Source organism: Blennius ocellaris (assembly GCF_963422515.1).
Source record: "Blennius ocellaris genome assembly, chromosome: 20".
Lineage (NCBI taxonomy): Eukaryota > Metazoa > Chordata > Actinopteri > Blenniiformes > Blenniidae > Blennius > Blennius ocellaris.
This window is the reverse complement of record NC_137669.1, coordinates 16,165,481-16,190,806: the sequence shown is the minus strand read 5'-3', so window position 1 is coordinate 16,190,806 and position 25,326 is coordinate 16,165,481. Positions and strand designations below refer to the sequence as shown.

Below are 25,326 nucleotides of genomic sequence, written 5' to 3'. Positions count from 1 at the left end.
GGCACCCTTGTGTGAAGCTGTGCGGCCTGCTTTGGCGTCCAGCAAGTGTTCTCTGACTTTGACATCCAGACCAGCTGGACCAGCAGCTGCCACCTGGCCAATTCGGCCCCGCCAGCTCGCGATTCGCATGGCACAGTGGTGTTTGTGTGCAACTGTTTATTTCTCGCAGCTCGTCCTTATCTTTTCCACCTGATACCTCTTTGCTCCCCACTCGCGGGAACATCGGTTCTGTGCCGTGGTTTCCGTGGCTCATCTGCACAGCTGGTGTGTTGCGTTTTGTAGGAGTTCAGCGGGTGAAGCGATGCATCGTTTTGGGCGGAATTGCGGCTTCGTCAGGCTCTCGTTGCTCCCCGTCAGGCAATCTCTGTGCCGTCACATCATAGGGGAGGTTATCTCACTCCAATGCAATGACCTAAAAAGGAAAACATTTTCCCACAGATTGCAGAAAAAGAAGAAATATTTGGCATGAAAACATTTTGTGGATAGATTGTACACCGTTATTGACAATAGGAAGTGGAGTTATATACATGAATCTCATGGACACAGACTGCATCATATCAAAAAAAATCGCATTGTTTCTAATTTACAAATGACAAAGTAAGAAGTGTTATGAAACTAATCTAAATTTAAGATTCACCCCGGCACTAAGTTGCCCCTTTTAATCTCACTGTTGACAGTTCCGCTGAAATAACGTCTAACAATAACTGTTTCCACTTGTGAACTGGGACGACGCGTCAGTGCCAACATTTTTCTTTTCAGCACCACACAGTATGAAAACATGTTGTTATCAAGTGTTCCTCCAGTCTTACTGAGGAAATCGGCTCAACACGTAGTTCCATCCATCTGTCTGCTCTAACGCTGTATCCACCTCGGGGGGTCACAGGCTCACCTTTGGGTCTTTTATAATTGTGACGTCGGCTCAGGAAACCAGACGATCCACACAAACTCAACCTGGAAGAGTGTTCACCACTATATTTGTAATTTTATTATTTCATTTTCTCACTAACAGAGGAATTCATGAACGTGTTACCCTCTGGCTTCTTGGTTCAGACTTGGTCATTTCAGAAATGTCGGACATTGTGTTCACTTCTGCCGTCGTTTGGTCTCGAACTTAAAAAAACAGGGAATGTGAAGTGGCGACGTGACATGGAAGAAAAGGAAGTGTTTATAAGAACACGAGAACACCTCAAACATGACACGCAATTGATCAGAATTTATGTTGTGTTACATCTCGGAGTAGTTCTGAAGATGAAGTGGCCATTACTTCTATGGGATACTTATACCTGTGTTAACACACCGTTCTTTACTGGACGATACTGTACTGACACGCATGGGTGCAGCGCTGTCAGACCACTGGCGCCACAGTGTGAATTCAGCTTCTTCTGTTTTGTTTTTAATCCGCTGTGTGTGTCCAGACAGAATGTTTTCTCACACACACATAATTCAACTCATTCAAACTCGGTACATAAAATCCGTTCTTGCCACGTCATGAACAGGAAACAAGTGGAACTACTTATTTAAAGCCAGTAAATTTGATATTTCTCGACCTTGTGGTCAAAGCCTACTGGAGTGTGCTCAGTTATAGTACAGAGTACTATAGTATACTGCATTGTAGTGTAGTATATTCACTACTGTTGTTCACGGTTGCATCCTAAAGTGGTGTATTGTAGTAGTGGAGTGAACACTGGTGTGATAAAACATTGGAACGTTCCTCCATTATTATTAATGTTGCCGCACACAACAATGTGTTTATGTGATGAATCAACAAATGGTTTCCTCCTCGAACTTTCACCATGTGTTAACCATGCAGAAATCTAATGAATTATATTCAAGGAGTTTTATTTTGTTGATCAATTTTGCAAACAGATACAAACCAAGCTTGTTAGGGGTTCAAGGACGCTTTCCGTGAAACGGCTCTCAAGAAGTCCAATCTGGCCTTTTGTTGCAAAAACATGAATTCCATGTTTTTTTGATTGTTGATTTTTTTCAGAAAAGGAATTGTTGCTCTTGATTTATCCACATTGTTAGCAACCAGAACTGGCTAGTAGATGGCAGCAACACTTGTGGTTGAGGGATCAGTGATGCAGTGAAAGCTAGCCACCTCAAGCTAATAAAATTGCATAAGAGGTCAAGGTATACTGTAGGGTGAGTTTATGTAAAGATGCAAAGTGTCATGTTTGATGTGATGAAAAGTGTTGAAAACTGAAACACGTGAACACTAAAACTTTTGTGGAACATTTTGCAGTTGTCAGCATTTTTATCCTATGATGCCAAATTGTGATTGGTCCAACCCACTGTAATCAAATCGTGTCGGATGTGTGAGCCTAAACTATTCTGCCTCACCTCTTTGGCCTGGCGTGTATATTTTAAAATGCGTGCGATTGTCTGTGTGTTGCAGTTTCCTGCTGGTGTTCAGCTGCCTGGTGTTGTCGGTCTTCTCCACCATCCCCGAACACCAGAAGGTTGCCAACCAAGGCCTCTTCATCCTGGTAACCCCCCCCCCCCCTCTCTCGCATGCAAACACACACATAGATATCATTTTGAGCACAAACACACACACACACACACACACACTCCTTCACTGCCCTTGTGTCCATGCCGTCTCACTTACCGCTGCTCGCATTTGATGTTGTTGTGCTGTGCAGACAGCCATGTAAGCAGGTGGGAAGATTCAGGTGCTGTTGACTGCGCAGGAAATCATAGGCATGATGCACTAATCCTAATAGCTATCCCTTAATCTCCTCCTCTTCCTCTGTGCTGCAGCTGCTTTAGTGGCACGTAATAGACACTCGCTCTCCCCTTCTTCACCTGACCCGTCGTCTCCTCTCTCCAGCCCTCCCAACAACCCACCTTGCTCGTTCTTTTTGCTTGTGGTTTAAGGGCGAGTAGCTCCTGACTTTCGTATTCTCTCCGTTCAGCGTTCACGATCAATCGCCTGGCCATTAGTGGGCAATCAGCCATTAGCAGACTTTACTTACAATGAACGTTTGATCTCATGACAGATTGGTTCAGTGCAGTTCAAACCGCCTACTGCGCCCCGAAACCTAGAAATAAGAGAAAGACAAGAAATGGAGAGATCATTCGTGGCACGCACTTTACCCTTCATAAGGGAAATTGAACATTTCAAACATTTTCAAAACTTTAAAAGATAATTGTGTGACTTTTAAAAGAAAGAAACCTTTCAAAGAAAACGATTGATTGTGTGGAAAATATATAGAATGAGGGTTGATGGAACTGTGTTGTCCCACCGACCTTTCTGTTTCTCTCACTGTATGTCGACTCGCAGGAGTTTGTCATGATCGTGGTGTTCGGGACGGAGTACTTCGTCAGGATCTGGGCGGCTGGCTGCTGCTGCAGATACCGTGGATGGCAGGGACGGCTGAGGTTCGCCAGGAAGCCCTTCTGTGTCATCGGTTAGTGAGCGCACGGTGCACAGAGCCTCGCCAAAGTGCCCTGAGGATGCTCGTAACAAATTGTGAGATCTCAACACCTCATGAAGACATTTACTCACCTGTTCTCTCTCTCTCTCTCTCGTTGGTCCTCTTATCTGCAGACTTCATAGTGTTTGTGGCGTCGCTGGCAGTGATCGCTGCAGGGACGCAGGGCAACATCTTTGCAACGTCTGCCCTTCGCAGCATGCGCTTCCTGCAGATTTTGCGCATGGTTCGTATGGACCGACGAGGAGGCACGTGGAAACTACTGGGCTCAGTAGTTTATGCTCACAGCAAGGTGGGATGTCATAACAAATACATGACAGATCTCCTGCTGTGCATTTAGACCTGTGCATTAGCAATTTAAAACCTGCTATTTACATAGTAGCCACATGCAAGAGTGAGGATTATTACAACAACAGACAGTGGCTATTAAAGGAGTGACTAATGGTTCATAGCTCTATATATACATCTCAGGTGAGGCTAATGGATCATAAGCTTGACGAGTATTCACTGCCCCCAAACATGAACACTCTCCATTATTTTGGCAATTAGTTTTCTTTCTTGTGCTGACATAGATGTCCACTGGCCAAGGGTCAGCAGCAGAACACATATAGACAGCTGGGTGATAATGATAGGGCGGATGATGAAGTGATGCATCAGCTGTCTCAGCAGAACGGTGCAGCCAAGTCAAAGTGCAAGCCAAATGTGATTGTGATGAGGATTTAGCCAATAATGATGACGGTGATGCGGTAATGACGGCAGGGATTATGGCGCTGCGGCCGCTGACAGGTGTGATTGATACCTGCTCTCTGCCTCCCAGGAGCTGATTACTGCCTGGTACATCGGCTTCCTGGTGCTGATCTTTGCCTCCTTCCTGGTGTACCTGGCAGAGAAAGACGTCAACCCAGACTTCAACACCTATGCAGACTCCCTCTGGTGGGGAACTGTGAGTACTGCATGTCAATGTGGAAATGGGACACAGACTGTACTTAAGTGGGGTGTGCTGGCATCTTTTCAACAGCTTTACATGATCGTATTTTATTGGAAGAAACTCTGAAAGTAACTTTTTTGTTGCAGTATTATTGCATCCAAATAAGAACTTTAAAATCAAATCCCTTTAAAAGTTTATGATCCCTACACACATGTTTTATTAAATGTTCTTGTAGATCTGGTGTGAAACACTGAAACATCTGAGTTGTAATTAACAATGTCAAGGACGTATCAATTACATACGCTTGCTTACAATGTGCCGTTTTGATCGTAAAGATAAACTGCACTTCCTTCATGCTCGACTATCACATTGTTTAGGATACTTTTTTAGGATACTGTGCACATGTTGGAACTCCTGTCTTGTGATCCCCATCTTGTCATTGGTGTAAAAATAGAGTTGCATAGTTATTACAAGTGTGACGGATGAATCAAGCGTTAAAATTGAAATGCAATGCAAATGTTGTAACCTGCCCAGATAACACTGACCACCATTGGTTATGGGGACAAGACCCCTCGTACGTGGCAGGGCCGGCTCCTGGCTGCCGGCTTCGCTCTCCTGGGAGTTTCCTTCTTTGCCCTCCCGGCCGTAAGTCTCCGATATATTTACTCGCGATCCCGTCTGGGACTCCTCACGAGTCGCAACTCCTGACTTCAGTTTGATCTTTTGACCCTCAGGGAATTCTGGGGTCGGGCTTTGCCTTGAAGGTTCAAGAGCAGCACAGACAGAAGCACTTTGAGAAGAGGAGGATGCCTGCCGCGAACTTGATACAGGTAACGACCACTTTGAGAGCCGTGGAGGCTCTTCAGAGACACTCACATGTTGGGCAGCGAGGTTGTATTTATCAAAATGGACTACTATATTTGGTACCTTCTGCATTTCTTTACCTTTCTTCTAAATTCCCAATAGTAAAATGGACTATTTTGTTAAAAAAAAAAATTAGACGCTACTCTCCTGAAATAAAATATTAAATTGTCAAATAGTAGTACCCAATAGTGTGCATGGCATGAAATGGTCTCTGTAAAGAGCCATGAGATGGCTATATTGGAATTGAAATATGACTTGAGGGCATACTATATCATTTCTTTCGTCAGGCTGCGTGGCGTCTCTACTCTACAGATGCCAAACACTCCTATCTGACAGCGACATGGTACTTCTATGACAGCATGTTGCCTTCGTTCAGGTAAGTTGCCCCAATGCACTTCCTGCACAGTGGCTTCAACTATACGGGAGTCTGTAACTGCCTTTGTCATTGATTTGGAGTGTCGCAATACATGCAGACAGAGATTTGAAGAGTTGCATCACAAAAGCTCTCAAGAAAATCATTTCACCTTGTGAAAATGAGCTTGTGGGGGTTTGCTTTGCTATTCCCAAGATGGATCTTGCCTCGTGCCAAAACCTGGCGTAGCAGACAAACCTAGTGTGCCTGTGAAGAGCTCTATTGTCAGTTCACATGAAGGAAACAGGGAAGAATTCATTTGCTCAACTTTTAAATCATTCTTTTAGATTTCTGCCTCTTCTCCTCAGTTACATTTTCATTGATTTTTGTTGTACGCAGTGGTTTCTTACATTCTGCATTTCTGTATTAATTTGACTAATTTTTATTGGCTTAAAAGGAGAGGGGAACATGAGAACCATTTATAGAAGTCGTTTTTTTTTTCCTTTTTCCTTTTTTCTTTTTTACATTAACATCCATCCAAGTTGTTGCTTTCCAAATTTGATCCGTGTGACATCTCATTTCCCTCTTCCTTTGAGCATTTGGACCATTGATGTGGCCTTTTTGTGGAGTTTTGATCATGTTTTTTTTTGTTTTGTTTGTTCATTTGTCATGTTTTTTGTTTGTTGTTTTTCTTTCATTCATTTGTGCACGTGGGTGTCAGAGAACTGACGCTACTGTTCAGTCACCTCCAGCGACAGCGTAACACCAAGAAGGTTCTCCACAACTCCTACCACACGCTGCTGTCAGGGCTGCGGCCCTACAGCTCCCCCTACCTGTCGGGGGACAGGTACGCACCCCGCCACCTCTTGCAGCCTCACAGTACATCCAGGCAGGTGGCCAATAGTCTACCTACAGTCACACACTTGTCACCCGAACACAAGCCAGACAGCAGGAACTCGCAGAGCAACACATTCAACAGGTGCACACATCCACATTAAAAAAAAAAAAAAGTCTTGAGTGCTCCCAGAGCTTTCTGCATGGATGTGTCGTTTCTCTAACTGTTCTTCACTAATCTGATCTGAGACCACTGTGTTGTAGCCTCCCACCCCCCCACCCCCCCCAACCCCCCGCTTCTCTGCATCTTTGTCTGCTTTACCTCATTCTCCTCCCATCTCCATCGCCTCGTGCTGTTCACTCACCGGTTTCCTCTTCTTGTCTTCCTCTTCCTTTGTCTTCATTTCTGTTGTATCCTTTCCACGTCACCCATCCTGCATCTGTTCTCAGGAAGGCAGAAGTTCCATGCAGGTTTGTTCTTCAAGTCATGAAATGTGCTTTTTGACCGAAGGCATCAAGACCTGGAGTGGAATTTTAGTGTATATCCCTTTAACAGCGGCTGCAAACTTTGTGTGCTTCTCCCTTCAGAGCTGAATGAAATGTGTTTCGTAGATTTATGCACCGGTATATATCTATGAATGCGTTTTAGATGATTTCATCATTTTTTAATTTTTTTTTTGAGGAGAACGCATGACTCAAAACAATCTGCTTACATTGCACACAAACATCACACCTGGTCTTAAAGGGACATGCACACAAATGGCGCTCCAGGTCTTAATGGGTTGAAGGGTTTTCATAGCGAGAACCGAGTTGTTTCAATAAAGTAAACTAGTAAACTGTAGGCAACAAGGTACACTGCTCATGTAATTGGTCAATAGCTGATGCTTGCATGTGTTAGATGAGACGTTAGCACATTGAAGCGTTTGAAGATTTTCTGGTCGCACTGTCTCGGTTTTGAGGAGCTGCTGTCACACCATGACACCATGGTGTTTAACAGGCTGTCGTGATGAATACACTCAGGTGAAACGCCACTTACTACCTTTGCATGATCCTTGTCCACCTACTGATGACCCCCCCTCCCCTCCCCCTACTCGTCACTGTGTGTCTCCATAATCCAAATTTGCCTCTCAAAATTGCATTTTCCAGTTTGAGGTATAAGGTGACAAAAGCCGGACAGGAAAGAGCTATTTGGGCTATGAGAGATGTCACACGTCACCCCGCTACCTCACCGTCTGCTCCCCCCCCCCCCCCCCCCCCATTTTTTTGCTCTGTTTTATCCCCGTGGGTCCACCGTGTACCCAGAACTTCTTGTTCTCCTCCTCCACCCCCCCACTTCTCTCCACGCCTCTCCTGCCCTCACCCTCTCTCCCTCTGCCTTGTGTGTCTCCTCAGTCAACTCCTTTCTAAAAAGCGGGGTCTCTTCCGGATTCATGCTGGCCGCAAGCAGAGGTATCCACGGCAACAAGCCTGTGCACGGGGCACGCTAAAATGTCACCAATCAATAGCATCGTTCTTTCTCCTTTTAATCCCGCTCATCTTGCTGGAAACACTCAAACGTTTGTGGGCCGATGCAGTGTGCTTGTGAAACAGTTTGTTCGTGCTGAAGCTTCACGATTTGTGAGGTTCAAAAAAGAGAATTGGGTTTTATTGCCATTGCTTTTGTCAACAGACACCAATTAGGTGATGTTAAAGCAGGCTTCTACATTCTGGTCTACAAACATTTGCGTGAACCCTTTCCTGTTGAGACATCCTGTGTGCTCTAATTTATTATGAAGGAGTTTCTCCTAGTTTGAGAAACTTGGACTGATTTTGGTTTCTTTGGCTTGAAAAACCTGTTTTCTTGTGTTTAAAACATGACAAAAGTCTCAGAGAGGATTCAGGATTGAGTGGAATATTTGATATGTTCATTTGATATTTCTAATGAAAACAATAAATCAAATATTCACACAGAAAGAAACGTTGTTTTTTTTTATTTGATATTTTGACCATCAGATTTCTTTATTTTTCTGTTCTATTTTAAACTTTTCTTGAAGGAAAAGGTTTTAATGATTGAACCCCTTTCTGTTTCACATTCATAAAAACCTCTGTACCAAATCAGTGTGTTCAGGCTGTATTTTTACAAGGTTTTCTAAGTGCAATAACACATCTGTTTGCATGCAACATTCTTCAGAAAGATTCAGTGAAGTTTATGGTTTGAATGCACCCAAACCATTTACCCCCCCCCCCCCCCCCCCAAATAGCATGCAAAGGTCTTTCACTCTATCTCCCTCATTTCCTGCAGTTGAGCTTGAAGCATTTCATATTGCTTACATGAAATGCTGTTCCCACTAACATTCCTCTCACTATTTAAATTTTAATTCAAATGGCTGGCTGCCGTGTAACACACGCAAGACAAGGGAGTATATATCATCGTAGAAATCGTGGGAGTGAAGGACTCGGTTAGAATTGCTCTGTGGTGCATGTTGTTTGTGTTGCCTTATGGATCCGTGACAGTATGTAACATGTGAGTGGCCGGAGAGTGGGAGTGGTCTCAAGAGCATGCTATAACAGCAGCATTAGGAGTCAATCTCGAGTAGGGAACAGCCGCCAAATAGCTTTCCTCCTGAAAATAGATGACCTCACATATCATCCCGACTCGGGTTGTGGTGAGTGGTACAGAGTGCTTAATGAGACACCTTTTGTGCTGCTGCACTTTGAAGACAATGTTTTCATGCTTATAAACTCTGTTAAAGGGGTTAAGGGAGCTTTTCTCCTGGTAGGAGAAGCGTTTTCCACTGTCTCTGCAACACGGCCGTACTTGAATCAGGTTTCAGCCTCATTCTGCTGATTCAGGTGCCACAATAGGCTCTTGAAGGTAGAAATCCTCAGGACGGTCTGTTTTTAGTAATACCGAGTGGTGTTTTTGGTCACACTGCCTCCACGATGAGCCGGACGTGCTTCACCGAGACAAAATCTTAATATTTCTCTGTCTGTGTCTTGTCTGTTTATGAGGCCATGTTTTTGTGTCGTTTCAATGTCACTAACTAACGTCTCTCTAATAAGCTCAAGCTTTCCCCTCCGCTGCTTTCCCAAGCTCCCGGGATAACAGGGTGTAGTTTTCCATAAAGTTCAAAGGCATGGACAATGTGACCGATGAGAAAGCTCAGTGCCCGCCATTTTCCAGAGAGAAACCTCCTCCTGTGGGTTTTCCTAACTTTCCCGCCTTCACTGTCAGCAGTAAAATGGGTTTCCGGGATCGGATTAGGATGAACAATTCCCGTTCGTCCCAAACCATTCGGAACAAGGCGTCACCGCTGCCCCCCGGCTCCGGTGTCCGCCGCTCCCCCAGCCAGGAGAACGTCCCCGAGGCCATCAGCCCCGGGAAGGTCCAGAAGAGCTGGAGCTTCAATGACCGCACACGCTTCCGTACCTCCCTCCGCCTCAAGCCTCGGCCACCTGCCGACGGTGAGTGGCGCTTTTCAGTAACGGCTAATAACTCGTGAATGGATGACTGATTGTCTTTGTCTGCTTGGGTCCAGTAGAAGGAGTCGGGGAGGACAGTGTGGAAGACAAACCTTATTGTGACGTGGCCATGGAGGAAGTGATCCCAGCAGTGAAGACGTTAATACGAGCTGTCAGGTGAGTCCTGCCTTTAACACACGTCCTACAGATATTGTGCATATAAAACTACCGCCAGCTGCCATTTACACGTTTTATTTTGTCTGCTTCATGCAGATGCACGCAGAAGCTCCTCCCCTTGAGCCTGTTTTCCATGTCACTCGGTCTCATAGGGAAAGATTGTATGTGCATCTGTGTGAAACGGCAAAAAAGAAAAAAAAAGAATGGCTCGGAGCCAACCGAGACTCAGTTTCCATCGATTTTGTTAAAGAGCTGTTCACTAGAGTCATATCATTCATGAACGTCACATCTCAAGTCATAACACTATCAGGTGATGCGCTAGAGATGAATTACCTTGGAGATACTTCAATTCTGCGTTTTCATTTGACTTTTAATTTGCTATCTTAAATGTGTAGTAGTGCTAATGGAAGGAAACTGTAGAAACCTTCAGGGAGAACATGCAAACTCCTCACATAAAGAGGTTAGATGACCAGTACGCCACTGTGTTGTCCCTTAGCAGCTGCCATCTTGGTGAATTATCAGAAGGGACGGGTCACACACCAACATTATTGACACCGGATTTGATCATTTGAACATTTCTGATGTGTATTTGCACTGACAAAATGATGGAATTTGAGAGGTTATGGATAGAATCAGTCAATTGGGTCACATCCAGTGTATGTATACACAAGTCGTTGCGCTGCTCGTGCTACACAGCCTACGTTATTAGACTTCCATTTAGGAGCTGGCTTGTGCAAATTCAGCTGACAGAGCAGAAAACGTCCACTTAGGAGAGGTAACTGAGCCTTTCTGCAGGCGCAGGGCTCGTTCGCCTGTGTGACCTTGTCGCTCAGCAAGCCCTGGCTCCTTCAGGCTGGTCATGTATGAGCTGGTGTGATAAAAGAGGCCTGTTAGACATTACACACATACACTCGAGCACAGCGCGACCGGAGGCAGACGGATGATCTCGTACAGATCAGACGAGAACAACTGTTCTAACAAGTTCAACGCGACATTTCTCATGCGGACGGTAATTCCTGTCACATTGTGACGCCGTCGCCCGCCGAGCTTCAATGTGATGTTGAAGTGACAAGCTGCTGGTGGACAGACAACCTTCCGTACGTTAACGTGTGGGCGTCCCACATGGCGACCGACTGCATTTTCTCCAGTGACGTGTGAACGCGCGTCGCCGCCTCCCCTCCCCACCGCAAACACTCACATAAGCACAATCGCACAATAACTGCAGTTATGCACTGATGGAGGCAGAAAAAAGTACAATTGCTTGCAAACATCTGGTATTGGGGCCCTGCTGGTGACCTGGGAGGGTGAGCGGATTATAATGACTGATTGTGGTTCCCGGTGTCAGCACTGTACCCTCGCAGCATTCTTCATGGTCGTGTGATGCTGTCTGTGTGGATCTGTATGTGCTCGGTGATGCTCCTGAAAGAAATGTCCATGTGGATTAAGAAAAAACCCAACAAACCTGTGTATAAAGCAACATTAAGGATTATGACAGCCATCCTTAATCCCAAAAGATGATAGAAAGCTCCAAAAAGGTAATATTGGTGATACAGTCATCTATTGTTGTAAGAGATAAATACTCTTGTTTACACTTAACCCCTGTTCAGTTTTGTATCACCATTATTTGTCAAATAATATTTATATTTTATATCTACATTTGCCATTTTCTAGTTGTCTGTTGGTGTACAAGTTTCCTTTACATCAAAAGGGTGAAACATCTTTCAGAGATGTTGATTTGAATTTGTCAAGAAAAAAAAAAAGCATAACAATGTGCTAATGATGTGTAACTTTTTGGTTCTTATGGTTCCCTACAACTTTACTGTAGAGGGGGAAAAGAAAAGTATAAAATATAAAATCGTGTTTTGTACTTGGTTGCACCGTGGTGAAGAGGTTCGCAGTCCAGATTGGAGGACTTCTCTCTGAGCCTGCATGGATTTTCCTTTTCGCCATTTACTCGGGTTGCCTTCCGTCGTCCAAAAACTTGCATTCAACGTCAGTTGGTGACTCTGAATCTCCCGAAGGTGTTTGACCTGCCCAGGGTCCAGTCTGATTCTACTCCGTCTGCTGGGTTTGACTCTGATCCTGAGGTGGATGAAGTTTTATAGAAGATGAACAAATGGAATCATTCCGGGACCTGAAGTGATGTATTGTTTGATGGCGTGACGTCAGTGATAGGGGATTAGATGATCTGGCTTTTGGTGAGCGCTTGACTCAGCAAATAGCTCTGACCTCAGCTGCTCTGTGCTACATGACTCAGCAAATAGCTCTGACCTCAGCTGCTCTGTGCTACAGACAATGGAAGCGAGGGACTTCTTATAGAAAGTGCAGGTGTGTAAACAGCAGGTGCTTCACACACGCGTACGCACGCAGTGGCGTACCAGGGGCTCGTGATTGATGTCGCTGAAGCGCCGGATCTTGCAGCAGGCCTTAGTGCTGAGACTTCACTTTCGATGTGGTTCATCAGCGCCTGGCTGCTTGAATAAAAATGTACAATGTTCTGTTTGTGTACAAAAGGAATTGGCGGAGGGAGGAGATGAGGACAGGGAAGGGAGGCGATGAAAACAGGGCCTAATGTCTTCATCTCTTTGTACTGTAACTCTCCTCATGCACAATCCAATACTGCACGAAACACAGAATTTCTGCTCGTCTGCAGTCTGGGATGAACTTCATTAAATAGTTGGGACTTTCTTGCTATTTATAGCCATTTCTTCCGGAGTCTTCGTCTTCAGATTTTCCGAGGCATGAATTTTAATATCTTCAAACTCGTGTGATGATTTGCAGCATCACTATTGACAAAGATAACTTTCATACATATGCTGCATGCGCATGCTTGCGGAGTCCACTTCATATCTGGCGAAGGATCAGACCCGGCCCGCAGTGGCTCACCCTGCCTGGCCCTGCGAGGATCCGTGTCAGCATAACAGTCATTTTTAATTCCCAGATAAAAACCCTGCCATCTGAGACTATCGGGGATCCACCTTTGCTGAATTGCAAAAAATGTTTGCGTTGGCTATGCAAGCATTTTGTGGCCCAGCTGACACTTCCTCTCCTTCCAATCGGTGTCGTGACTATACGTCTAACGGTACGATATCTTTCAGTGAGCTGTGCCAACCGTACTGTACCACTGCCAGTGACTGAAAGTCATCTTGGGGGAGCGAGCGAGGAACCCCCCCCCCCCCCCCCGACTCAAACCTGACTATGTATTATGAAAGTCTTTCCATGAACAGAAAGAAGAGTCAGCAGTTTGACGAAACCCTTGGAGGATCCAAATCTTTCACGTTTCAACCGTTTCTTTTTTCCACACCTGAGACCCACCCTGGCAAAAGAAAAAGAAAATCTGCATCTACCTGCAAAATAAGAAAAGACCTGCAAAAAAAAATAAAAAAATACCCCAAACGCAGAAGTCATCAGAAACGGAGTGCTGCGTGAGGAGGGAGGAGTGCTACGGCACCAGCTGTGGACCACCACTCCTCCTCCTCCTCCTCCTCTCGCTTCTCTTCTCCTTCGCTTGCATCTTCTCTTCTTCTTTGTCGCGGTTGCCGGTCACTTCACGGCACTGTTGTGCTGCACTCGGCGACTGGAAGTGCGAACACTGCAGACCTCCACAAAGGTTACTGTGGTTATTTCAGAAAAAAAAAAAAAGAAGAAAAAAATGACCCCTCATGCAAGTTCAGGTTTCGCCGCTCGTGCGTCATCCACATGCGTGATTGTGTCGGTACACTGGTGTGTTCACGTTTGCGGCGTTGCATTTCTGTCTGTGTGTGTGTTTCTCTCAAAACAGCTGATCCTCCGATCTTTGGCTTATTATAGTGGACTTAGTCGTCTGGGTGTGAGAGATAGGATTTCCTCGTAAAAAAAAAAAAATCTCATCTCTCTTCCTTCTTGTTCCTTCCCTTCCTTCCCTCCATCACTCTCGCATACCTCCGTCTCTCCCGACGTGACTTGTAGGACAATCTATCACAGGGTGGGATGACAGCTTGAGTGCGTCTGTACTCTGTCTTGCTTACATTTGGTGTTTCCGGCTCGTTTTGTGGAGCCAGCATCTTTGAGCTGACTATTGTGTAAACGATGAGAAGAAAATGGAATGAGCCACCCAACACCAGACACACAGACACACACACACACACACACACACACACACACACACACACACACACACACACACACACACACACACACACACACACACACACACACACACACACACACACACACACACACACACGCACACACAGAGGCTTAAACTTTCCTCCGCTCTCTTCCCATTATCTCACACACACCAGCCTCCACTCCTTGGACTCTGCTGGAGGATGCTGTCAGTGATGTGTTGGATGTGTACGGTACTGCTGGGTCAACATTCCTCGATATGATCCACCCCCACCACCGCCACCGCTGCCGCCCTCCATCCTGCCCCCGGTCATGGGCGGTGATGATGAGCCGTTTGCACTGTGAGCAGGGGCAGCTGTGGTCCACCAGCGTCTCCGGCGTAGCTGTCACACTGACAAAAGAGCAGAAGCGTCTCGCGGCGAGCATGTGTGTGTTGCTCATTCCTGTCCGAGCCAAATGTGCTAATTGCTGAAACGGCAAAGTCCGATAAGAAAATGTCTCTGGGAGACTTTCTCATCACCACATGGTTTACTAGGTTTGCGACGGCTTTCTTTATGGGGCTGTTTGTGAATGATAAGGTCACGCTGACTTTAATTAATCTTCTCTGGGCGCACCGTCGTCATTTGAAAGCCTCCTGGCCAGGCATTTTTCTAAAGGTTTACTGTATATCTGAATATGTGGACGCGCCATGTGATGCTCTTTAAAGGTGTCCAGAGGAGCGATAACGCCAAGTGTGGCGTGTTTGTGTGTGTGCCCCGTAGGATCTTGAAGTTTCTTGTGGCCAAGAGGAAGTTTAAAGAGACGCTGCGTCCGTACGACGTCAAAGATGTCATAGAGCAGTACTCCGCTGGTCACCTGGATATGCTGGGCCGCATTAAGAGCCTGCAAATGAGGTAAGTAATGGAATCCGCACAGTCAAATAACCTAAAAATAAAAACGTTTTCACACAGCTGCATCTTGGCAATACATTTTATACATTTTGAAATCCTGATTATTTTCTTGAGTTTGACAAAATTTGCCAAAACTTTTCTGCATCTTCTAAACTGCCAAGAAGCTTCTTAAAACAAAGCGAGACGTAACCAAGCACTCAATTCTTTCCTGTTTATGTGTAGTTTAATAATAAATGCTGGGTTCAACGTGTCAGAGTAAAGCCCTCGATGAAGAATCAATGGTCACCTTTATTTATTATCTTCATCTACATCTTCATCTTCAGTCTGACCTGAAGAGGATCACTAAGGGTGCTTTAGTGGAGACGCAACAAAAGTAGATTGATCGAAATTGACATTAAAAAAACATGCAACTGATCTGACAGATACATAATTTATTTGTGCTTTTTTTTTTTAAACAAAAAAGAATAAAATGTTTTGAATTCAAATTAACTCAAAGTCTAGGCTAAAAAGTCACTGCCCATATGCCATATATATTATGTTATTTCATTGAATTATAGCTATATTTCTTCATTTCATAATTGATATTATAGTTATCTAGTACGAAAACAAATAGTATAATAGTTATTAAAGTACAAAATCCTCACTACAGTTTACATAATAATACATCGGAGACTCAAGAGGCCTTAATTTCAGCTATAACATTTTAAACTGGAGGCACCTTATTTCAACATCTTCTCCAAATTAGACATCAAATGAAACTCTTTAGTTAGCACTTTTAATACAATCTGTAGCACAAAGTACAACAAAACACTGTAAGAGAGGTTTTTAGGTGGACTTTTTCTTCAGTTTCGTTTTCTAACTTCTACCTCTGAGGTGAGGGACAAGTGCCGAATTGATTATAAAATCTCTTAATCCTCATTACATAGAATTTAATGTGATGTTTTTGTGTGACAGGGTGGACCAGATAATCGGGCGAGGAGCCGTTCAGTCAGATAAAAAGTCGCGTCCCGAAAAAGGAGAGAAGACTCCACCAGAACTGGACCCGCTAGATGAGCTCAGCATGATGGGACGTGTAGTTAAGGTGGAGAAACAGGTAACCTCAGCAGACGCACTCTCAGAACTAAGCAGAAATAGATGGGAGAGGTAATAAAACAAGCGGTGGAAATAACCTGGTGAGTTTTCTTTCATCAGTCTTTCTGTTCTCAGGAGGGGAGAACAAATGATGAGGTATTGTAGGAAAAAGAAAACTCCTGCATTATGTTTGGTCTCATTGGAGAGACTGATGAATCACGGCACCAGAGCGTTGATCGGGCGTCTGTGTGTGCGTTTTTTCGTGCAGGTCCAGTCCATCGAGAACAAGCTGGACCTCCTGCTCAACTTTTACTCCCAGTGCCTGAAAAAAGGTTCGTCCCACTTCACCCTGTCTTCCCTCCTGGACCCCGACCTGACGTCTGACTACCACAGCCCCACGGACCAAAGAGACCTCTTCCCCTCCGCCAACACACTCAACATCTCCCAGTCTGAGAGCGGCAACCTGGAATGACAGTGAGCCCGACTCGAACAGACACGAACCCTTTACGAGTACGTCTTCCCGCGGCCGAGTCGCCGCCGAGCAGCCGGAAAACGTCTTCACTTTACTTCTTTACGGTCTGCGACTATTTGCTCCTTCCCATCTCCAAATCCTCATCCCATTTCCTTAAATGAATGTTTCCAGTGTTGATCCCGACGGAGGCCAGCAGATGGCTCTACCTGATACGGACCCTCAGAAAGCTGCTCACCGCACATGCCTCTCACACTAGATGAGGAAGGACACATGAACAACGATTACTTGACTACTGAACCACTCCCACCGACCCAACACTATATATCTATGTCTACATTAATGCATAACCTGTAGATAATCAGACTGTGCATTGACGTTTCTTTTTCTTTTTTCTTTTTTAACATTTGAAGGAACCTTGTTTTTTTGTTCTGCTCATCACTTCCATGTTTTTATAACTGCGTAATTCAACAAACGGAGTCGTACTGCACTAAAAGTGCCCCGCCAATTCGTTTGTTCACTTCTCTGCCGGTCACATTTCAAGATGGCGTCACAATTTGTGGTACTGTGATGAATGTAATGGGTCCCGTCACGCCACACAGACTGATAATCACTGAAGAAGCCAATCGACACGCAAACAGCTCACAGCTACGTCGCCAAAGCACCTGAAACGTCACGGTACATTGTTTCATCCAGACAGCTGTTTAAAATGCACAAATCCTGCATTGACAACCCAAACCTATGACCCGAAGACAGAGTGAGGACAATGTGTTGTAGCAGATGGAGTGAACTCCACATGGTTTAGTATTCAGCAAGCCCATGTGCAAAAAACACAACACACTCCTCCTTAGTTGGCATTTAAGTGGCATTTTCTTCCTACTTACAGTGGCCAAAAAAAAAGTGTGCGAACCTGCAATTCCCTGCATTTCTGCAAAGATAAACACTATTGGATGAATTTAATACCACAAACCTCATGCTGACCATACGAATTAGATATATATAATTGATATTCAGACCTTCACGATAACTCAGGAGTTATTCTTTCTTACAGAACTGATACTGAGGAATATTTCGAGTGAGTCCGTGGTTTAACTTGATAATTACAAATCATGGTTCAAATAAAACTCGTGCAACTTTTCCGACATAGGCCCAAACCTTTTGGTGAGTCACATTTAGGATTTGCAGTTTTGTAAATAATATATTATATGTATATGGTGTCATTACAGTTGTACTTGAGAGCATGAAATAGAAACATTTACCAAATGTAGAGACTTTTGGTCAGATGGTCATAATGAAAACCCATATGAGTGGGACTCTACACCCTGGCTGCATCCAGATTCATTGATGAGACTCAAGTTTTGGTAACTTCTGATTCTTTTTGGAGTCATTTTAAGACCACTTAATGTTTGTTTTTGTGCTATGCACTTTGTTTAGATGTAGGTCACATCATATTCGATGCAGAAAATGTGTAAATCCAAATGGTTCAAATACATTTTCTTGCCACTGCATTTTGGATTTGAAGACCCTGTGAAATGATGTGCGATGCTTTTTATATTGAGTCGTCAGATGATTGTCTCATAGAAAGAGAAAGACTGACGAAATACAAGCTAAAAACTGGGTAAATGTATTTTTCATTTCATGGGGTCTTTAAGAGTTTTATATGTCTATATATATTCTCAGCTCCCTTTAAAACAATGTAGAGACAAATGTGCTTCTCGTCACTCACACCCAGTCTCAGGTCACTGCATCCCTGTTCGCACGACTTCCTTACACTCACTGTCATCACAGCCAATTTACACGTTATTTTATGGTCAGTTTGGTACAATTTTAAACCAATAAATCAACTTTAAGGTGCCCCGGATGGAACACAGGACATGTTAACGTCTTAGGGAACAGTTCAGCCTCCCAGGTTCATTGTACAGTGTGTGTGTATGGGTGCCTGAAGGTTTTCCTGGCAGGCTTTGCCAGTGTGCTTAAACTCTCTTTCCTCTTTTTCCCTGGTGAGGTTTGCTCTCTAAACGCTCTGTGCAGATGGACAAAACTGGAGAAATATGCACACAAACACACGCATTTTAACAAAGAAAGCAATTCCTTTAATTAAATACTTTGGCACTTGTCGTGTATGATCATAGCTTTCATGTGTTTTGATTACTGTAATTGAGTTCATGCACTTGATTCTAGTGTATCCTATAAGAGAAAATGTTTTTTTTTTTTTATGATTTTGGTCGTTAAGGTGAATGTAGATTACTTTGAGTTAATCTATTTAATTTAATTAGATATGATCTTGGGATGAATGTCGCATTTTCTTTTCTCTCTCGAGCTAAATCGTGGGTGACGCAACTGTAAACCTACACAACCCGCAGAGCTTTTTTTGTTTTGTATTTTGTTTTACATCATCAGAAAATTGCTACCAGCTTTAACAAAAGTGTATTTGGCCAGTGAAAACATTTCCTCTGACTCATTTATTTGTTCCAGTCAAGCCAGTTGACTCAGGTGCTCCACTTTTCCATCCACACTTCTCAGCAGTGAATGTATTTCACCCCTCCCATGTGTTTAGGTCTCCGTGTGACCCGTTGCTCTCGCTGCCACGAGGGAGACAAACGGCACCGCAGAGCTCGCTGTTGGCATCGTTACAAGTGTTGTGTTCATTTCATGGATAATTCTATTTAGCTGTACCTTTTGGGCTTTATTAGAGCTGACCTACTATTTATTAGAGGCATTATTAGAGTGGACGCCCGCTTCATCGTCCCCACGAATGTCGGCGCTTCATGAAAATGTACCACTGTATTGCATGTAGTCGTTTTTTTTTTTGTGGCGGCCCCAGTATTAGAAAAGAAAAACAAAAAAACCTTGAGGATATCTCCTGTGAGGTCTTGAGTCAAGACATGTGCCTTCTCTGCCCTCGTCCCGTCGCTGATATGTCGCGGGTTTATATTCCACACTTCAATAATGACCCTGCTTCCAAGAGAAATGTAGCAATATCACACAAGGACAGCCATGCTGTTATTTTTCTTTCCACCCAAAATGCTCTGGAGGCGTAGTTTTTCTCTGACCGCTGTAAAGTTTGATATTTCTCGCGATTGATACTTTGAACGTTACATGGTGTCTCTGCCAGGGCCTCCGAACCGTGTCGATAAACTTCCAAACACCAGGTTTGTGGAGACACTGTCCGGTCCCGAGAAAATTCTCTGGCATGTGTCCTTTCATAAGCATGTCACATAGAGCAGAATGGCTCCCACACAACTACCTCTACGGCCGCTAGGGGGCGCTAGTCTAGGAACAGAGTATGAGAAACAATAACTGATTGTCTAACTGACTGAATGCTATGCATGACTCAATCTGCACGTTCTCTTTTTTCACTCTTTCTTCTTCTTCTTCTTCTTCTTCTTCATGACGTCCACGTCTCACTGACTTGCTGCCATGTGACATTCCAGCTCATTGCTCTTTGAATCGCTCTCTTACGTGTTGGAACTGTTGTTGAAATGAAACGTAAAGCAATAAGCAAAAACACAAACCTAACAAAGTCTTCCGATTCCAATTGATGTCGCTTCCGGTTTGAAGGAAATACAAAGCTGATTTATTTTCTAATCGAATGCACACCTCTATTTAATCTTTTGAAGAGGTGCATCAGTGTGTATCTGCAGAGGATAAAATTCAATCACTTGACTAACTTATTAATTTATTTGTTTCAATAAAGCTCTTTGGAGTGTACGTTTCTTATGGCGTCATCATTTCTGCGCTTCATTGTCTTCAAGCTCCCAGGTTCTTCTGATTCTTCACCTTCACACCATGAAGTTTCCCACACCGTAGAAATGGGCAAACACAGTCACATGACGTTTGAAAGGGTCGACAATCAAGTAGGCAAATGTTTGTTCCTCCTCTTGCGTCCCGGGGAAACACCGTCCGGACTCGTCCTACAGAGGACAAACGATACGCTAAGATTTGGAATTCTATCTCAAATGACTCCTGTGATATCTATACTGACTTAGCTTTATGTTGAATACTATGATGTTTGGTAACTTGTGTGAAGCAGCACATCAGATTCCGTCAAAGTCCAGTTTTAGTATTTTTTTGTTCCTAGTTAATTCCTGTTGGAAACGATGTGTAAATAAATGTCACTCACTTTGGCGCAGACTTTGAACACAGTGGAGACGACACGGATTTTCTTGGTCTCCGGATCTTTCGTCACACTGCAAAATAAATGCATCACAAGTTTGTCCTTCATGTGAAGATGGACTGAAGTACGTAAGGTTGAAACTATGCAAAATGTTGATGTATGGAGAACACATGTAAACCTGACCTGACCAGATCTTTGTATATTTTCTCGGTGGTGCTGATGTACGGATCGACGGTGTCTTCGTACTGACAGAGCTCTCCTCCGAGACACAAGTGCTTGAAGAGGCGAAAGAGAAACTCCTCTCGCTCCTCCCTCCCCAACGCCAAGTAGTGCTCAGAGTCGTCTTCCTGCAACATCTGGACAAGAGCGATGAAGTCAGGAGGTGACGGCACGTCAGAGCAGATGGAATCAGACAAGCTGACCCAAACGAGACCGACAATCACCCGTCTGAGTTCATCGTAGTCGGGGTAGACGTCATGAAAGCATTTAACTATGAGTCCAGAGGGCCTCAGGACGCCGCAGCAGTAGAGGGGATCAAACACATCCATGGAGACCTTCGTGCACGGGACGACCTCCACGCTGACGGACACTGCTGGCTTGTCTATACACACAAGCACACGCACAAAGGTTAGAAACATTCCTCTGACATCTGACTGTAGATATTGTGCGGCAGATGAGTTCAATTTCCTTCTTGCGATGATGAAAGACTTTCGGATACAACATACCAACAGGCACCCAGACTCCAGCATCCATCTTTCTCAGACTGGAGAGCACATTGAGGTCTCTGAAGAAACACTGCAGAGTGACAACAAACATTCATATATGTCAAAACCTGAAGGCATTAGATAGATAGATAGATGTACTAGCCAATACATTTATTCGTTATACCTCCATATTGTCGATTCAAGTACAAATTGAACAGTGTAATTTGTGTGTACATTATTGTCTGTCTCAGAAATGTGCTTTGAACATAAAATGTGTATACAACTCGATTATCTGATGTTAATGAGGAAATTGAATTAATCTATTAAAAAAACATTTATACACTCAGTATTTGTATTTAATAGAATGAATGTTTACCTGAACGCACAGTGAGCCTCACCTGAACAAACGTGTTTCTGTTGTAGGAGCTGAAGTTGTGGTCAAAGCTGTAAGACTGGACGGAAATCCTCCCCAACATGGACCTGAACGCAACACAACACACGTCTCAACTTTTTATTCATTCTGCTTTGATGAACTTCTAAACGTCTCGCTTCACCATTTCATCAAGAGTGCCGTCACGTCTTTGTCCTGCGTGAAAGAAAACTTCTTGTTTGGAAGAGCACTGAAAGAAAAAATGCTCTCAAACGCGTATTTTTCCCCTTCCATGTCGCTTCTTCTCGTGAGGAGCCGCTCCTCGTTGATTAACAAGTGTCAGGTTTGTAGGTGTTTAAAGACCAATCAGAAGCCATTATCCTCACCAACAACCAATCAGCATTGAGTATTGTCAGCACGTGCTGATGCACAGAAAATAAACCAAGTGATACATCCTCGTTTTTTTTTTTAAATCGCCGGTTTGGGTTGTTTACAAGTTACTATGGCAATGGAGTTTACGAGAACTTTCTTTTTCCAAACATAAACAACTACGTCTTTATTAAATTTATATTTTTTTTATTAAATGCATTTTTTAAATTTAAACTCTATACAGTTTTAAGCTGGCGTTTTCAATGAATTGGCCCACCTTTCATTTGTTGTCCTTTTCAAAAATGATTGCTTTAATCCTTAATGATTAACCTTCAGTCAATATGTGTATGTTAAATATGTAAAACTAATAGAATACCTGTGTTTCTAAATGTATTCCAGTGAACCTGGACAGTTATTTGTACTAAAGGCAAAGCATGTAGATTAATTGTGCGTGTATCATCAGTTTACCTCACATGAGGGAAGAATTCCATATTTACTGTCTTTTCAATGTTGGACGTTCCACAGTCAGTAAATGTTATAGCTTAATTCAGGATGAAATATAAACATCTCACTGAAAAGTCAATCATCTCAAGAACTCCGGATCCTCATTCACTGGGATTGGTGGCAATTTACCAGGCGAGGTTAACTTCTATCTGTAACCATCAGAGGGCGCTCCTGTCCCACTTCAGAGACTTTGTCTCTGCTTTCTGCAAGTTTCAACATTGGACATCATTTATTCATGTATGTGTGTTTGTATCCAAAAACACGTGATTGAGTTATTTTATAATTGTTCTTTATCTTTCATTCTGTCTGTAAATAGATAACTAGTATTTCTTGAGTTGTATTTTGGAACTTTGAAAAAAAATAAACCATATTAACTTAAAGAAATGTTTGATCCTTTAGGCTTCAAAATGTGACTTTAAGTTCTGCTTTACTTACCATTAAGAGAGATCCTCTTTTTTTATTTCTCTGAGCTGGACCGTTTCTCTTACAATTCTTTCACTGGAAATCCCTCAAGTATCCTTCAAAATATTAGCCTATTTCTCAAAATACCAAATGTTCTCTTGTAAAGACTCATAATCCGGCCTGAACAACTGAAGCTCAAAGACGACAACCATCAACTTCACAATGATCTCATTGTTAATTTTTCCCTGCATCTTCTGCTCAGTTGTTCTTGGGCTCCTCCTGCGACTACATGCGCTTCATATTTACACCTGCACCACCTGTACCTACACCGCTGGGAAGAAAGCTCTTCTAAGGAGTTTGCACAAATCCCTACAAATATTTTATCCACAGCAGCTTAAATCCTCATTTCATTTCTCTCATTCTCAGCATTCCTGAAAGGATGAGGAAGTGGGATCCTTTTGATCCACATTCCAGGTGAATTCATCCAGACTCTAGTACTCCTGTCAGAGAGGAGCCCAGGAAATCCCTGTTGGAGGCGGGTGTCGGGTGTGTAATTTAGTCACTTTTGCTTTTATTAAACTGTGGGAATTATAAATACTGATGGATATACAAATCGAGTTGACATAAATAACTAAAACAAACAACGTTTTGCTGATTGATCAGATGTTTTGTTTCATGTCAGGAGGTCTTTTTTGATTGAATGCTGGACTTTGTAATGTTTTTCAGTCATATAACGTCATTAAGTCGAATTTATTTGGTTTGCAACAGTCATAATTGCTATACTTGGGTCAAGATTAACTTTATTACCTCTGAGGAGCAATTTGTGTTGCAGCCAGCAGTTATTATATACAGAATATATATAATAACAGAGACAGTATAGTTTGGCCTTCTAGTCGAGATCATTACCTTTTTATGGCCCTCATGATGATCTAAGCTGCCCATCCCTGTCTCAAATAATATCCATGATATATTTCCGCTGAGTCAAAGGATTAGGAGACACTGAGTAACCGAGACAGTATCTTTATTCTGTTTTTTGAGGTTTACCTGCTCCAACTCACCTGGAAATGAATGAATCATTGTCAGGTTCCTTCAAAGCTTAATGAAGAATCATTCATTTGAAATACTTGGATTGCAGCAATAAAACTGCCGTGGCTGACCATATCAAAGACATCTTGTCTTGTTTCATTTTATGTGCCAACGTGAAAATGAGACCGTCTTGGTTCGCAATTGGATCATCCTGAATGCTGAGGATAACCGTACTGTGAAGAGGAACTGTCTTTAAACACAGTGCACGTGTAAGGAAAACGGGCGGCCGGGGATTATTCTGAGGGTCTAGACAGCGACGAGCTCCGTGCACAGTATGTAAATGTCCAAAATGGAGCCAGATGCAGCGATTACATCCCAAAGAGTTGGGGAAATTGGGCCAAATTGATGTTTTGAGATGGTAAAAGAGGGTAAAATGTGACATAACGGAGTCGGATCATTAAAGTTGAAGTGTTAATCTCATTGTCTGCTGAGGGCGTTGCGGTGATTACACTTGATTCCTGCTCATCAGGACCTGAACTGAAAGCTGGCAGGCAGCAACACGAAGCAGGTGAGGGGATGTCACTGCGGAGAAATGTTGGCAGGTGTCTGCAGCCCATGATTGGATATTTACTTGTGGTCCTCTCAGATTTAATCGCCGGGTTTGGATCAATTTCTAATATACCTGTTAAATGGTGGTGGTTACATCATGGGGACATCTGTGCTCCCCAAGTGTCATTTGCAATATTCCCTGTGGAGAAGGGTAGAGAAATAAACTCAGACTTAACCACCTCCGATGGAGCTGAAGTCATTCTGTGCAGCATGTGGATTATCCAGAGACATTTGAAAGCTGATTGGAAAACATTTCTTCCTGTTTCCCACCAGGAAGAGTTCAGCTTCACTGAGTTTGCACACAGGAAACCTGGTTAAAAAAAGTGAATGTTCTTGTTTCCAAGGAGAAAAACACAAAGATAATATAATATAGTGACAAGCTGTAACGCAAATCAAGAAATATGGGGATCTAGAAAGGGATTAATTCCCTTTTATGCTCAGTTTGCTGCATTTTGATGAGAACAAAATTATTACTTTCTCTGCACAAATATGAAATGAAACTGAGCTCGACTTCGATGTGTTCAAAGTCTGTTCCAGACGTCACTTCAGATTTGTCATCCTGTCGACCTTTCATGTTCACACGCTTCGCTGATGTTTTTCTCCTTTCTCATCAGTGTCATGATTTTATAATGTAGCTCAGGCTTCCCCAATTCCG

At 43.4% G+C, this 25,326-nt stretch overlaps 2 protein-coding genes across 2 annotated transcripts in view; one reads left to right on the top strand and one right to left on the bottom strand.

The window, feature by feature from the left end:
- The window catches only part of kcnq4 (potassium voltage-gated channel subfamily Q member 4), a 39,761-nt gene extending 22,473 nt beyond the window's left edge, over nt 1-17,288 (top strand). The window contains exons 2-14 of the mRNA XM_080515474.1: nt 2,399-2,489; nt 3,287-3,413; nt 3,554-3,729; nt 4,255-4,380; nt 4,900-5,010; nt 5,100-5,195; nt 5,517-5,605; nt 6,303-6,428; nt 9,630-9,859; nt 9,937-10,033; nt 14,902-15,033; nt 15,985-16,123; nt 16,370-17,288. Coding sequence (XP_080371600.1) covers nt 2,399-2,489; nt 3,287-3,413; nt 3,554-3,729; nt 4,255-4,380; nt 4,900-5,010; nt 5,100-5,195; nt 5,517-5,605; nt 6,303-6,428; nt 9,630-9,859; nt 9,937-10,033; nt 14,902-15,033; nt 15,985-16,123; nt 16,370-16,573 — 1,744 coding nt within the window. The 3' untranslated portion in view covers nt 16,574-17,288. The remainder of the gene's footprint in view (nt 1-2,398; nt 2,490-3,286; nt 3,414-3,553; nt 3,730-4,254; nt 4,381-4,899; nt 5,011-5,099; nt 5,196-5,516; nt 5,606-6,302; nt 6,429-9,629; nt 9,860-9,936; nt 10,034-14,901; nt 15,034-15,984; nt 16,124-16,369) is intronic.
- Nucleotides 17,289-17,405: 117 nt separating this feature from the next.
- cfap300 (cilia and flagella associated protein 300) lies at nt 17,406-22,375 on the bottom strand. The gene is made up of 7 exons (XM_080515620.1): nt 21,946-22,375; nt 21,790-21,871; nt 21,413-21,482; nt 21,131-21,288; nt 20,871-21,043; nt 20,694-20,760; nt 17,406-20,484 (listed from the first exon to the last, which is right to left on the bottom strand). The coding sequence occupies exons 1-7, from the start codon at nt 22,053-22,055 to the stop codon at nt 20,353-20,355; spliced, it is 792 nt and encodes a 263-aa protein (XP_080371746.1). The 5' UTR covers nt 22,056-22,375; the 3' UTR covers nt 17,406-20,352.
- Nucleotides 22,376-25,326: the final 2,951 nt, after the last annotated feature.